We start from the raw sequence: 13,216 nt of genomic DNA, 5'->3' as shown, positions 1-13,216 counted from the left end.
TGCAAATGGTAAGAGTTCCTTCCTTTTTACAGCAGCATAGTATTCCATCGTGTAGATGTACCACAGTTTTCTAATCCATTCATCTACTGATGGGCACTTAGGCTGTTTCCAGATCTTAGCTATGGTGAATTGTGCTGCTATGAACATAGGGATGCATATATCCTTTCTGATTGGTGTTTCTGGTTTCTTGGGATATATTCCTAGAAGTGGGATCACAGGGTCAAATGGGAGTTCCATTTTCAGTTTTTTAAGGAAACTCCATACTGTCTTCCATAGTGGCTGCACCAGTCTGCATTCCCACCAGCAGTGCACAAGTGTTCCTTTTTCTCCACATCCTCTCCAGCACTTGTCGTTTGTTGATTTGTTGATGATAGCCAGTCTGACAGGTGTGAGATGGTACCTCATTGCTGTTTTGATTTGCATCTCTCGGATGATTAGTGACTTTGAGCATGTTTTCATATGTCTCTTGGCTTTCTGGATGTCCTCTTTTGAAAGGTGTCTATTTAGGTCCTTTGCCCATTTTTTGATTGGATTGTTTATCTTTCTTTTGTTAAGTTGTATGAGTTCCCTATAAATTTTGGAGATTAGGCCCTTATCAGATATGTCATTGGCAAATATGTTTTCCCACACAGTGGGTTTTCTCGTTGTTTTGTTGATGGTTTCTTTTGCTGTGCAAAAGCTTTTTATTTTGATGTAGTCCCATTTGTTCATTTTTTCTTTAGTTTCAAGTGCCCTAGGAGCTGTATCAGTGAAGAAATTGCTTCGGCATATGTCTGAGATTTTCTTGCCTTTGGATTCTTCTAGAATTTTTATGGTATCCTGTCGTACATTTAAGTCCTTTATCCATTTTGAGTTTATTTTTGTGTATGGTGTAAGTTGGTGGTCTAGTTTCATTTTCTTGCATATATCTGTCCAATTTTCCCAGCACCATTTATTGAAGAGACTATCTTGGCTCCATTGTATGTTCTTGTGAGGCTCAGTTCTAATGACCTCAACTCAAAAACCAAAGTAAAGTAATCTGAGATTGATAGAGTTCTTTGCTTCCTTTCAGAAGCAAACATAAATCCTGTCTGGAAGATATCATCCCCCATGACCTCCAATTATTTCAACAACTTTTCCTATAAAAGTCCACCACTCAATCAATGACACATGATGTTTCAAGATAATGTGGCCCAAGTACAAGAGAAACAGACCTATCGGAGATCCAGAAAATAGTCATCAAAATCCAAAACACATCTGAATCAAAAACATAAAATCTAACATAAAGCCCTGACCGGTTTGGCTCAGTGGACAGAGCGTCAGCCTGCGGACAAAAGGGTCCCGGCTTTGATTCTGGTCAAGGACATGTACCTTGGTTGCGGGCGCATCCCCAGTATGGGGTGTGCAGGAGGCAACTGATCGATGTTGCTTGCTCATAGATGTTTCTAACTCTCTATCCCTCTCCCTTCCTCTCTGTAAAAAAATCAATAAAATATATATTTTTTTAAATCTAACATAAACTCTAAAACATAATTAACCCTTTGCGGTCCAACTTTATTTTTGGAATTCAAACAGTCTGGTCCAAATTAATTGACGGGATTGAATGTTGAACTGGTTTGCGGTGTCGACCTCATCCTCGATGTTGGGCCTGCTCCTAGCACCTGGTCTGTCGAGTCAGCCTCCATGTTGGACCGAAAAGGGTTAAGGAAGTAAAAGACAACATTGAGACTCTAGCAGAGGGCTAGGAATTATAAAGAAATAACTAGCCGAAATCCGTTTGGCTCAGTGGATAGAGCGTCGGCCTGCGGACTGAAGGGTCCCGGGTTCGATTCCGGTCAAGGGCATGTACCTGGGCTGCAGGCACATCCCCAGTAGGAGATGTGCAGGAGGTGGCTGATCGATGTTTCTCTCTCATCGATGTTTCTGACTCTCTATCTCTCTCCCTTCCTCTCTGTAAAAAATCAATAAAATATATTTTAAATAAATAAATAAAAAATAAAATGCCAAGGGTTAAAGACAAAGAGAATTTTTAAAAAGCAAGCAGAGAAAAACAGTTAGTTACCTACAAGGGAGCACCCATACGACTGTCAGCTGATTTCCCAACAGAAACTTTAAAAAAAAAAAGAAAGAAAGAAAGAAAAAAAAGAAATAACTAAATCGCCCTGACTGGTTTGGCTCAGTGAATAGAACATCGGCCTGCAGACTGAAGGGTCCCAGGTTCGATTCCAGTCAAGGGCATGTACCTTGGTTGCAGGCACATCCCCAGTAGGAAGTGTGCAGGAGGCAGCTGGCTGATGTTTCTCTCTCATTGATGTTTCTAACTCTCTATTCCTCTCCCTTCCTCTCTGTAAAAAATTAATAAAATGCATTAAAATAAAAGAAATAACTAAATGTAAATTTTGTAACTGAGAAATACAATAACAAATTAAGAACCCAATCAATCGAAAACAACTAATTGGACACAACTGAAAAAATCAGACTTGGAAGAGAATTCTGAAGAAAATATCCAGAATGAACTGTGAAAGAGAAAGTTAATGGAAACTACAAAAAAGAACAGAAAGATGGTAAAAAAAAAAAAAAAAAAAAAAAGGTATGCTCTATAAAAGTCCAACGAAGTTGTAACTGAACTCTCAAAATGGGGTAAAAATATCTATTTAAAAGATATTGGCAGCAAATTTTCTACAACTTGTGAAAGTCAACAAACAAGAATTAAGAAGGCCTATGGAAAAAAAATAAAAAAAAGAAGGCCTATGAACCCTGAGCAGGATAAAACAGAAGATACCTAAGCACATCATAGTAAAACGGACAAAAAACAATGAAAAACAATTTAAAGCAGTCAGAGATAAGATACACTACCTTTAGAGAGGTTAACAATAATACTGAAAGCAAACATTTAAAATGAAAAGATGTAAAATAATGTATTCAAATTGCTAAAAGTTGTTCTATGCCCTGACAGGGTGGCTTGGTTGAAATGTTGTCCTTAACACCAAAAGATTGAGGGTTCAATTACCAGTCAGAGCATATGCCTAAGTTAGAGGTTTGGTCCCCAATTGGAGTGTCTGAAAGTCAAATTGATGTCTCTCTCTCTCTCCCCCTCCTTCGTTCCCTCCCCAATCTCTATCCTATAGAATAAAAGCCTAATAGTCACTTTTCAGAACTGTGACCATGGTGGTTTGCTTGGTTTGTTTCTTCTTTCCATCACAAAAGCAGATAATGCACTATAATCATTCCTCTCTATTAATGAAAACCTTTCAGTGTTGGGGTCCATGTTTTCAACCTTTATAAGGAGCTTATTGAAGTCTGCAAAAGCTTCTATTATACCCTTCACTGTGAATTTTCTTAGGGTTTCTTCTTTTTCTTCTCCTACAGTTTCTTTTTCTCTTGCCTCTTCCTCAGCTATAGATTCCTGTTCCAGTTCCAACAACTCATTAGTCAATTGCTCAGGAACCAACTCTAGGAGCTCCTCCATGTCATCCTCATCGACACCCGTTAAAGTTGTTTGTCATCTCAATCACAGCCTCACTGATTTTTGCAACCTCCTCAGCCTTGAGAAAATTCTTTGAAGTCATGGATGAACTTCTTGTCTTTTTCCAAATGCCATTCATACACTCCTTGGTAATATCACACCAAGCCCAAGCAAAGGTCTTGATGTTCTAATCCTTCCATAATTGCATCAGTATCTTCCCAGGGTCTTCCTCAGTTGCAGCAAGAGCCTCAGCAAAGGTCCTCCTCCGGTAGTAGGCCTTAAAAGCTGCTGTAACTCCTTGGTCCATTGGTTGGATCAAAGAGGTAGTGTTTGGACAGAGAAACCACTTTGATTTTGGGATGAAGAACACCAATAATAGGTTGTCTAAGCGCATTATCAACAATAAGCAAAATCTTGAAAAGTATGTTATTCTCCAAACTGTACTTCTCCATTTCACTGGCATCACAATTCAGGAGGGCGTCTTGGAAAAGGAGCTGGTTTGGGTCATCCATGACTTCTTATTGCTCCTGTAGTACACTGCTCACTGATATACTTGAAGGCTGTGGGGTTCTCACTGTGCCAGATTACACAGGGCTTCAATTTGAAGCCAGCAACACTGACCCAAAGCAAGACTGTTATCCTGTCCTTATAAGCCCTGAAACCTGACACTGACTTTGCCTCTTTATGGATCAAAGTCCTTTCAGGCATATGCTTTCAGATTAGGAAGGTTTCATTCATACTAAATATTTGCTCTGGCAAATAATTTTCCTCCACAATCTGCTTATGTAGGGTTTCCAAAAAGTCTTCAGCTGCCTTCTCATCACAGACTCACCACTCACTTTCAGATTATGTAATAAAAATGTATCTTGAATTGTTCAATGACCCAGAGCTAGCAGTAAATTCAACAAAATAGTTCATCCAACCTTGTCTTTCCACATTGCGAAAAAACCTTTTGCTTTGGCCATGGTGCTGAAAGGGATACGCTTCTAAGTCTGGTGTTCAATCCAGGTAGTTTAATATTCAAAAACCAATTAATGTAATTCACACATTACCATGGGAGAAAGCGCATGTTCCTCGATAGATACAAAAAAAAGCATTTGACAAGTTCAATCTCCTTACAAGTTAAAAACAAAACTAGCGTCCGGGCTATGAGCTCATTTGGGTAGCTCAGTTGGTTAGAGCATCAACCGGATACACCAAGGTTGCAGGTTTGATCCCCCGTCAGGGCACATACAAGGAAATCAATAAATGCATAAATAAGTGGAATAACAAATAGATGTTTCTCCTCTCTCTAAAATCAATCAGTAAATTGTCTTTCAAATGGTGGTAAAAATTTTAAAAGACACATAACTGAATTTTTTTAAAAAGGCAACCATGTTATACTCAATATTTTTCACATATGACCTTATATTTTTTAATGTTTGTATTGATTTTGAGAGAGAGAGAGAGAGAGAGAGAGAGAGAAATATCCATCAGTTGCTTCATGTACACACCCTGACTGGGGACTGAAGCTGCAACCTGGGCATTTGCCGTGATCTGGAATTGAACCAGTGACCCATCAGGGCACGGGAGAATGTTCAACCAACTGAGCTACATGGACCAGGGCCACATATGACCTTAACTTGATCTCAGACAAGAACTAACATGATTTTAGCTTTACTTCATGAAAGGCTTATGATACCTCTGTTTTGCCTTTATTGGCAGTTAATGTCACATCGTTTTCATCCACTTGTGAAATACTCTCCAGTTCTTCCGCCTGAAGTGTAACTGACCCTTCACTTAGTTGTGTATTGGAGTGTTCATTTAAATCTCCTGTAGGAAATATACAATATTCAACTTATATCTATACACTACCTCACAGAAACAATCTGTGGGATAAGGATCACAACATAATTGGCCAAGGAAAAATCCTTTTACCCAAATATCAGTCATCTTCACAAAAACTGAATAAAGTTATAGTCACTAAGACAAAGGCCATACCATTGTTAATTTAGCTAAATTCTGCAAACAAAATTGTGGATTTTAATTTCTCCTCTTATAAGCTCATTTAATATTTTTCAGCTTTAAACATTTCACAAATACACAAGTTGAATTTATACTAGCAAAAAACAGCTGTTTGCTCACTGGATGTTAACCAAATATTGATTTTAAATATTTATCATATACATTTATCATACTATAACAGTCTGAATCTCAAAATACCTCTTTATTTAAAAGTCTACCTAAATAGCAAATATAACAGTTATAATTCATTAACTCAGTTGTCTAATAGGACAAAGTTAACTAACCCATTTGAACAAATTATATTTACTTTGATTTTTACAAAAGTATTTAGGTGGATTTTGGATGACTTGTTTCCAATTTAGATTTAAAAGGCAATGTGGGATTATATAAGAATCAAATGAGTAACTAATACTGAAAAAATTGAAGTGGGTTCATACATTTTCACTCATTAAGACCATAATCACACAACCATTTAATTTACTTTTTTTACAGGTTAAAAAAGAGTTACTAAAAATTCTTTCATTTAATCTATTACCTGAAAATGGATCATGGTTAAGACGACCCCTTTCTTTTTCCAAATCACTTTGTGATAAATCAGATTTTCTTATTAAAGCAACAGGTTCTCTCTCTTCTGGTGATGTAATAAAATAACCAAATGATGGCTACAAAATAAACATATGAATTATTTCCTTCATTTTCAACTGCTTTGAGATATTCTATACTACTTTATCTTAATATTGGTAACCTAGCTAAATGATTTCAACAAATATTTTTTTCTTTCTATTTAAACTTAAATGACTAGGGATAAACTTAAAAGTCCACATAGAACCTTTTATTTCCTTACTGCCAGCTATCTTAATCATCAGAACTAATATGGTCAAGTAACTAGTTGCCCTCACTAAGAAATCCAAATTAAAACAACCCAGAAATGACACTTTGTTTGTTCCTTCAGTAATTATTATTGAACTAGTAGCCTGGTTCACAAAATTCATGCACATTAACACATTGTTTGCAGGCAGTTTTTATCGCGCGCTAACAGGTAGCGCGGGCCATTTTTGCTAATTTTTTGCGCAAAGGGCAACGTTCAGTGAAATTACGATAACTTTAGTTTACGTATTTATACGTTACCCACATTCTACCACTAGTCTATAAAAAACATATTAATACGTATCCCACGCTCTACTACCAGTCAACGTAAAACGTATAAAACGTATAAATACGTTTCCCGCATACAACGTGTTAAAAGGGAATTAATTACTGGAGATATTTTAATATTGCTATTTGCCCTTTCACTATAATAGAAGTGTGAGAGATGAAAGGAAAGTAGTAAAACGTGTATGAAAATAATATATAAATTTATTAATAAACAAACAGTAACAAAAGGATATAACAACAACAGAGGCATGATATAAAAACGACAAAAACATGATATAAAAACAACAGTGATGCAAACAATGACTGATTAAGTGACTAAACTTATTCTAATACCTCCCTGTACACCACATTAAGAGTGAAAACACTTTCAGAGTGCTTGACTAATTTCCCTTGTGCTGAAGTATTTAGAACTTTAACTGTAACGTCACATGCTCTTCAAACTTGAGAGAAAGCAACGTATAACTGACCATGTGCAAAAACAGGTTCAGGTAGGAATATGCCTACTCTGTCTAGAGTTTGTCCTTGTGATTTATTAATAGTCATCACAAATGCTGGCATCATGGGAAACCACTGTCGAATCAATTTAAATGGGAGGCCAGTGTCAGATGGGGACAAATTAATTCTTGGAATCAGAACAACCTCTCCCTCTGCAGATCCTGTTAATACTTCAGCTTTGATAATGTTAGGTCGTAATCTTTGGATAATAAATCTGGTACCATTACAAAGACCCCATTTACTACTGAGATTTCTCAATAGCATGATGATTGCACCCAATTTTAATTTATGACACGGCATTCCCGAAGGAGTAATATTAAGAAATTTGATGGGAAAATTTTCCTTTTCAGCATCATCTGTGGAATCAATGGAATCATCACTCAAATACGTGTGAAAATCTCCATCGAGTATATCCAAAATTTCTTCATTTAATTTTTGAACATGCTCATTTTTTGGACAAAGAACTGCATGTTTAGATATATTTTTAATATTATCTATAGATATAGTACTTCCAAAGGTAGCTTCAATAATAGATTCATTATAAATCATTTCACAGGGGATTTCAATAATATCAGTTCCTAAATAAAAACTGCTATCAAATTTGCCATCTCCAAGTTTTACTAACCATCCACTATAAGCAGAATCCTCTGATCTCATATTTGTTGTAAGAGACAACTTTCTGAAACATACCCAAACATTGCAGTACTTTAAATTCGTTTGTACTATGGCCGATCACATAGCATGCCGTACAATACTGAGACACTGTCGAAAATCTCCTCCAAGAAGGAGAACTTTCCCACCAAATACAACATTCAAATTTCTCTTAGTAATCTGTCTATGGCGTTTATAGCATGACTGGATACCATGGTGCATTCATCAATAATGAGAAGTTGGGCCTTTTTAATAGTTTTAGCAACTTCACTCTTTATATTGAGTCTAGAAATTGAAGTTTCATTTAATGGAATCAGTAATTTATATTGGGAATGAAAGGTGCTTCCACCGAGAAGTAAATTTGCAGCAATTCCTGTAGATGCTGTGGGTAAAACAGTGCCACCATGGCCTCTAATATAATGTATTAAAACTTTATACCAGGAGTCCTCAAACTTTTTAAACAGGGGGCCAGTTCACTGTCCCTCAGACCGTTGGAAGGCCGGACTATAGTTTTAAAAAAAACTATGAACAAATTCCTATGTACACTGCACATATCTTATTTTGAAGTAAAAAAACAAAACGGGAACAAATACAATATTTGTATTTGCATGTGGCCCACGGGCCGTAGTTTGAGGACCCCTGCTTTATACAGATATGCAGGTGAATAGGATTCCTAGCTGGCAGGCCTATGACAGCAAGCTGGCCACCTGTGGATTCCGTGAGGAATGGGGCTCCCTCCTCCCTCCTGTTAGGGTCCGGTGTGCAGGTGAATGGCGTTCCTGGCTGGCAGGCCACTGACAGCAAGGTATCCAACAGCAGATTCTGTGAGGAATGGGGCTACCTCCTCCCTACTGTCAGGGTCTGGTTTGAAGGCTGGACTCAGTACTTCCACGCTCCGCTCTGAGGGTGGGTTCCTGCCTGAAACCTCGCTCTGAGGGCAGGTTCCTGCCTGAAACCTCATCCTCCGGGGGAAACAGCTGGGGGAGGGCGCAGTGGTTTCCAAAACGACCCCTGCAGGACTGGCTTCCTTCCACTTGGTTGCGCTTCTGGACGTGATGTTACACCCAGGGTTTTTATATAAGTAGATATCTACTGTGTGTCAGACACTGTTAATAAACATCAGTGAGAAAAAAAATGTCCTGCTTTATTGGAACTTACAGTATAAAATTGTATATAATAAATACAAAAATATTTATTAAGAGTTAGATTTCTTCCTACTGAGTTGGATGAAAGGTTCAGAAAGGTTTATTATTTATTATATTCAATGAGCTTGCTAAAAGGCAAGAAATTCACACTTTTCTTTTCTTAAAGAACTTTCACAGGATAGACCTAAAATGTGAATTCATTAAATGCACTCAGTTTTTAGCTGATCTTCACTTGGAAATTTCTTCCCTTGATCCAGCAACTTGCATGCAAGTAACATTTCACAATTAATATCAAAATATAAATTCCAAATGATAGATCCATTTTCCATGATCCACTGCTTTAAAATTCATCGGTTTATAAGGAATTCAATTACTCTTTAACTTCACTCATAATGTAAAAGATTCCAATTGATTCTGGCAGAAAAAACCTGCCTCACTGAAGTATTAATTCTCATTTTTTAATTCACTGCAGACAAGATCAGTTTCAAATGTAAGTTCTGTAAATCAACTGTGAGATCTAAAACCACAGCTATTATTTTAAATTATACTCTTAGTGAAATCCAGTTTTAATAAACACTGTCCCGACCTGGCCAATGTGGCTCAGTTGGTTGGAACATTGACCCCATGCACCCAAAGGTGTCAGGTTCGATTCCCAGTCAGGTCACATACCAGAGGAAACCTATCAATGTTTATCTCTCTCTTCCCCTCTCTCTAAAATTAAAAAATATATCCTCAGGTAAGGATGAAAAATAAGTTTAAAAAATAAACACTGTCCAATAATGCCAACTCCCTATATGGAATGTATCAACAAGCCCTTTGACTCTATCTCTAAAAGAAATCTTGAGTCCCTAAATTTTTCTGTTTCTGTAATATCATTCTAGCACTCAGCCTTCATCAAATCTCTTCCTGTGTACCTTTGTGCCTGCTTCTACTCTTCTTTTGCAGTTCACTGACTCTTCCACCCAGGCTCCTGACACATATGGTGGCATACTGTCACACGTAGAGATGGACCCAGGCACCACAACAAAGTTGTTCCCAGCCTTCGAGAATTTTTCCCCAGTTAATTTGAGATGAATCCAAATCCTGCAAGGACCCTTCATAATCTAGCCCTTGTCTTCTTCTACCATTTAACCTATCATACTCTCCCACCCCACAGTTCATTTCAAACTTAAGTTCTGCCGAAACCGGTTTGGCTCAGTGGATAGAGCGTCGGCCTGCGAACTGAAGGGTCCCGGGTTCAATTCCGGTCAAGGGCATGTACCTGGGTTGCAGGCACATCCCCAGTAGGAGATGTGCAGGAGGCGGCTGATCGATGTTTCTCTCTCATTGATGTTTCTGACTCTCTATCTCTCTCCCTTCCTCTCTGTAAAAAATCAATAAAATATATCTAAAAAAAAAACACTTAAGTTCTGTAAATTCACATTAGCTCCATTTGTCTGCTTTCTGTTCCTCCAATATGCCACTCACCTCCTATAAATCATATAAATGTTCATATAAATCAGGGGAACGTCTGGCCCAAGGGCCATATAAGGCCTACAAAATCATTTAGTTTGGCCCTGCCAAGGGATTAGGGGTGAGTTAATTAAAAGTTTGACCAAATATAGCAGGCTAATTTTTAAAATATATATATTTTATTGATTTCAGAGAAGGAAGAGGGAGAGAAGATAGAAACATCAATGATGAGAGAGAATCATTGATAGGCTGCCTCCTGCACACTCCCTACTGGGGATTGAGCCCACAACCTGGGCATGTGCCCTTGACTGGAATCGAACCTGGGACTCTTGTCTCCAGGCCAACACTCTATCCACTGCGCCAAACCAGATAGGCTAGCAGACTAATTTTTAAGTTGGAAATTTTGTAGGGCCTGCGAATGATGTTATCAAGTATCCAAATGGCCCTTGGCAGAAAAAAAGGTTCCCCACCCGATATAGTCTCCATTCACTGGGAAGAACCTCCCTCCCGATCTTTTGATGACTGCCTCCTACCTTCTCATCACTTAGGTCCCGATGTCACTCCAACCACCACAGCTAAAGCATCACCTTATTCTTACTCATTCTTCACAGGACCTATCATTATTGTTTGCATTTTTAATTTTTTACATCTTATTAACTGAAATACTCCTATATTTCAAAATATGTTTTTAAACAACAGGTCAAAAAATGAATCGTTAAGTTCTTCCCACCAACCAATGCTTATAACCATAGTAACTAACAGGTATTGATATTACCGCATGTTAGGTTTGGTGCTAAATACTTTACATGCAACATCACATTTAATTCTTACAAAACCCTGTAAGATGGCATTCCATTTTAGAAATTGGAAAATTAAGGCATAGAGGAGTTAAATAAATTGTTCTATGTCATAGAACTGGTTAAAAGGCAGAGCTAGGACTGGGTCAAGGTCTGACCAACTAATAAATCTAAGCTTTTATCCACTATTTTAACATGTTCCTATTCTGTCTCTGCTCTAAAGATACTACTATGCTCTAGGTATACCATCATAACATTCAAAATATAACAGCTGGTCAATTTAACCGGTTCCAGTACATATCATACTTACTCTTTTGACACTGTAACCACCACCAAGGCAACCAAGAGCTTCAGATCTTTGAGCAAAGAACTCTCCCAAAGAGAGACGTAAATAACTGGCATCGTCTTTGTTCAAATCTGATGTGCTAAGTGATTTCCTCAACAAATTGTAATTAACTGAAGTTCCCCACGACGTATCCCTTAGTGCAACTGAAGTATTCTGGGCATCTATATTTTCTTCCTAGGAAGAAAGTTATTATTTCACGTTATTTTCCCAGCAAGCCTTCTTTCTGTTTTTCTCATATTTAAAAAAAAAAAAAAAAAGAAAGAAAGAAAGAAAATTTAATTTTTTTAAAAATGTGGACAAATTCAACCTTAAGCAGCTAATACAGGTAATGAAGTCCAGAAGAAGAGAACTTCATTTTACATACTTTGAGTTATAATATACAGTTGCTTAATCAAACACTGACTTTCATTAATATAAATCTTTAGAAAGGAGCATATTTTCAATAAAACAAATAGCATTACCTCATTTTAAAATATGGTTAAAAACTGGAAATATCTTTGAAGACTATTAAGTTGATTTTAAGCAAATTAAATATTATTTCAGTATGCCAGTTATTTTTTCAATCAATAATTTTGAGTGTGAAGAAAAAAGCAGAAATTGTCTAAATATGAGGAAAGCAAGATAAAATTCTATACTAACCATATGTCTATTCAGATAGGAATAAAAATTTTGCTACATTTAAATTAATACAGGAAAAATTTTAAACTTTGGTTAATGCCCATAAAATACAAACCTGCATAAATTGGTGCTCTTTATTAAATTCTTCTTCATCTTGTGCAATCAACTCCAATGCCTCAGCTTAAAAAGAATAGGTGTATAATATTATGTAATGCCAATTAGATACTAGCATATAAATAAAACATAGCTAGTTAGGAAAATGAAATACTAAATAAATAAAAGATTTAAAAGGTAAGTGAAAGCTTCTCTCACACAATTGGTGCATCTGCATTAAGTACATAGTCTATGGTACTCAAACTTTTGGTAATAGACACCCTACTGTGATTTATTTAATCAGTAATTAATGTGCCCTACCTCACTAAAGGGGGCTTTACAATCTAAGATTTTTGTTTTTTTTGTTTTTTTTTTGTTTTTTTATTACAACTTTTATTTTATTTTTTATTGCTTAAAGTATTACAAAAAGTATTACATATGTCTCCTTCCCCCCTAAGATTTTTGTTTTTAAAAGACTCATTAATTTTAGCTTTAAAGATCTGGTACACCTGAGTTAAGGTACACACCCATGAACACCCTTGGTATTTCATCTGGAACTAATGGACTGACAAGTCATTCTGTAGGCTCATCATGAAGATGTCTGCTGGGTTGCCCAACCACCTGTTTTGTCCATAACTGTCCCAGTTTTAGAGAGGAGAAATCCTACATCCCAGCAAATCCCACAACCTGAGCAAACAGTAACAAGAGGTCCCACGGTGTCTGTCCTCAAAGTTCCCATAAGCACCTCGATTCACCTTAGGGTAATGAATGGGTCTGAATCAACCTCTAAGCCAAGGCCACAAACTAAAATGCCTCAGAAGCTAGGAGTGAATGAGCAAAGAGGGCCGGGTGTAACACAATAGGGAGTGGTGGGACAGTGGCAAACTAGTTTAATGCTCCTGCTCCAGACAGTAGAATTAAAAAGGATTTTACACATATTGGCTAAATCAGAAAAGGCTACAGGTTAAACTCCAGGCTGCCTGTCTGTTGCTCATCCTGGGCCTTTGCCTGGTAT

At 37.1% G+C, this 13,216-nt stretch overlaps 1 protein-coding gene across 4 annotated transcripts in view; it reads right to left on the bottom strand.

The window, feature by feature from the left end:
• The window catches only part of CEP192 (centrosomal protein 192), a 112,853-nt gene that overhangs the window by 59,705 nt on the left and 39,932 nt on the right, over positions 1-13,216 (bottom strand). For all 4 annotated transcript variants that reach the window (XM_059706704.1, XM_059706705.1, XM_059706706.1 and 1 more), the window contains exons 12-15: positions 12,224-12,288; positions 11,455-11,664; positions 5,985-6,111; positions 5,127-5,257 (exon numbers count right to left, since the gene is read on the bottom strand). In XM_059706704.1, coding sequence (XP_059562687.1) covers positions 5,127-5,257; positions 5,985-6,111; positions 11,455-11,664; positions 12,224-12,288 — 533 coding nt within the window. The remainder of the gene's footprint in view (positions 1-5,126; positions 5,258-5,984; positions 6,112-11,454; positions 11,665-12,223; positions 12,289-13,216) is intronic.

Source organism: Myotis daubentonii, chromosome 8 (genome assembly GCF_963259705.1).
Source record: "Myotis daubentonii chromosome 8, mMyoDau2.1, whole genome shotgun sequence".
In the NCBI taxonomy this organism is placed as follows: domain Eukaryota; kingdom Metazoa; phylum Chordata; class Mammalia; order Chiroptera; family Vespertilionidae; genus Myotis; species Myotis daubentonii.
This window is presented reverse-complemented; position numbering and strand designations above follow the sequence as displayed.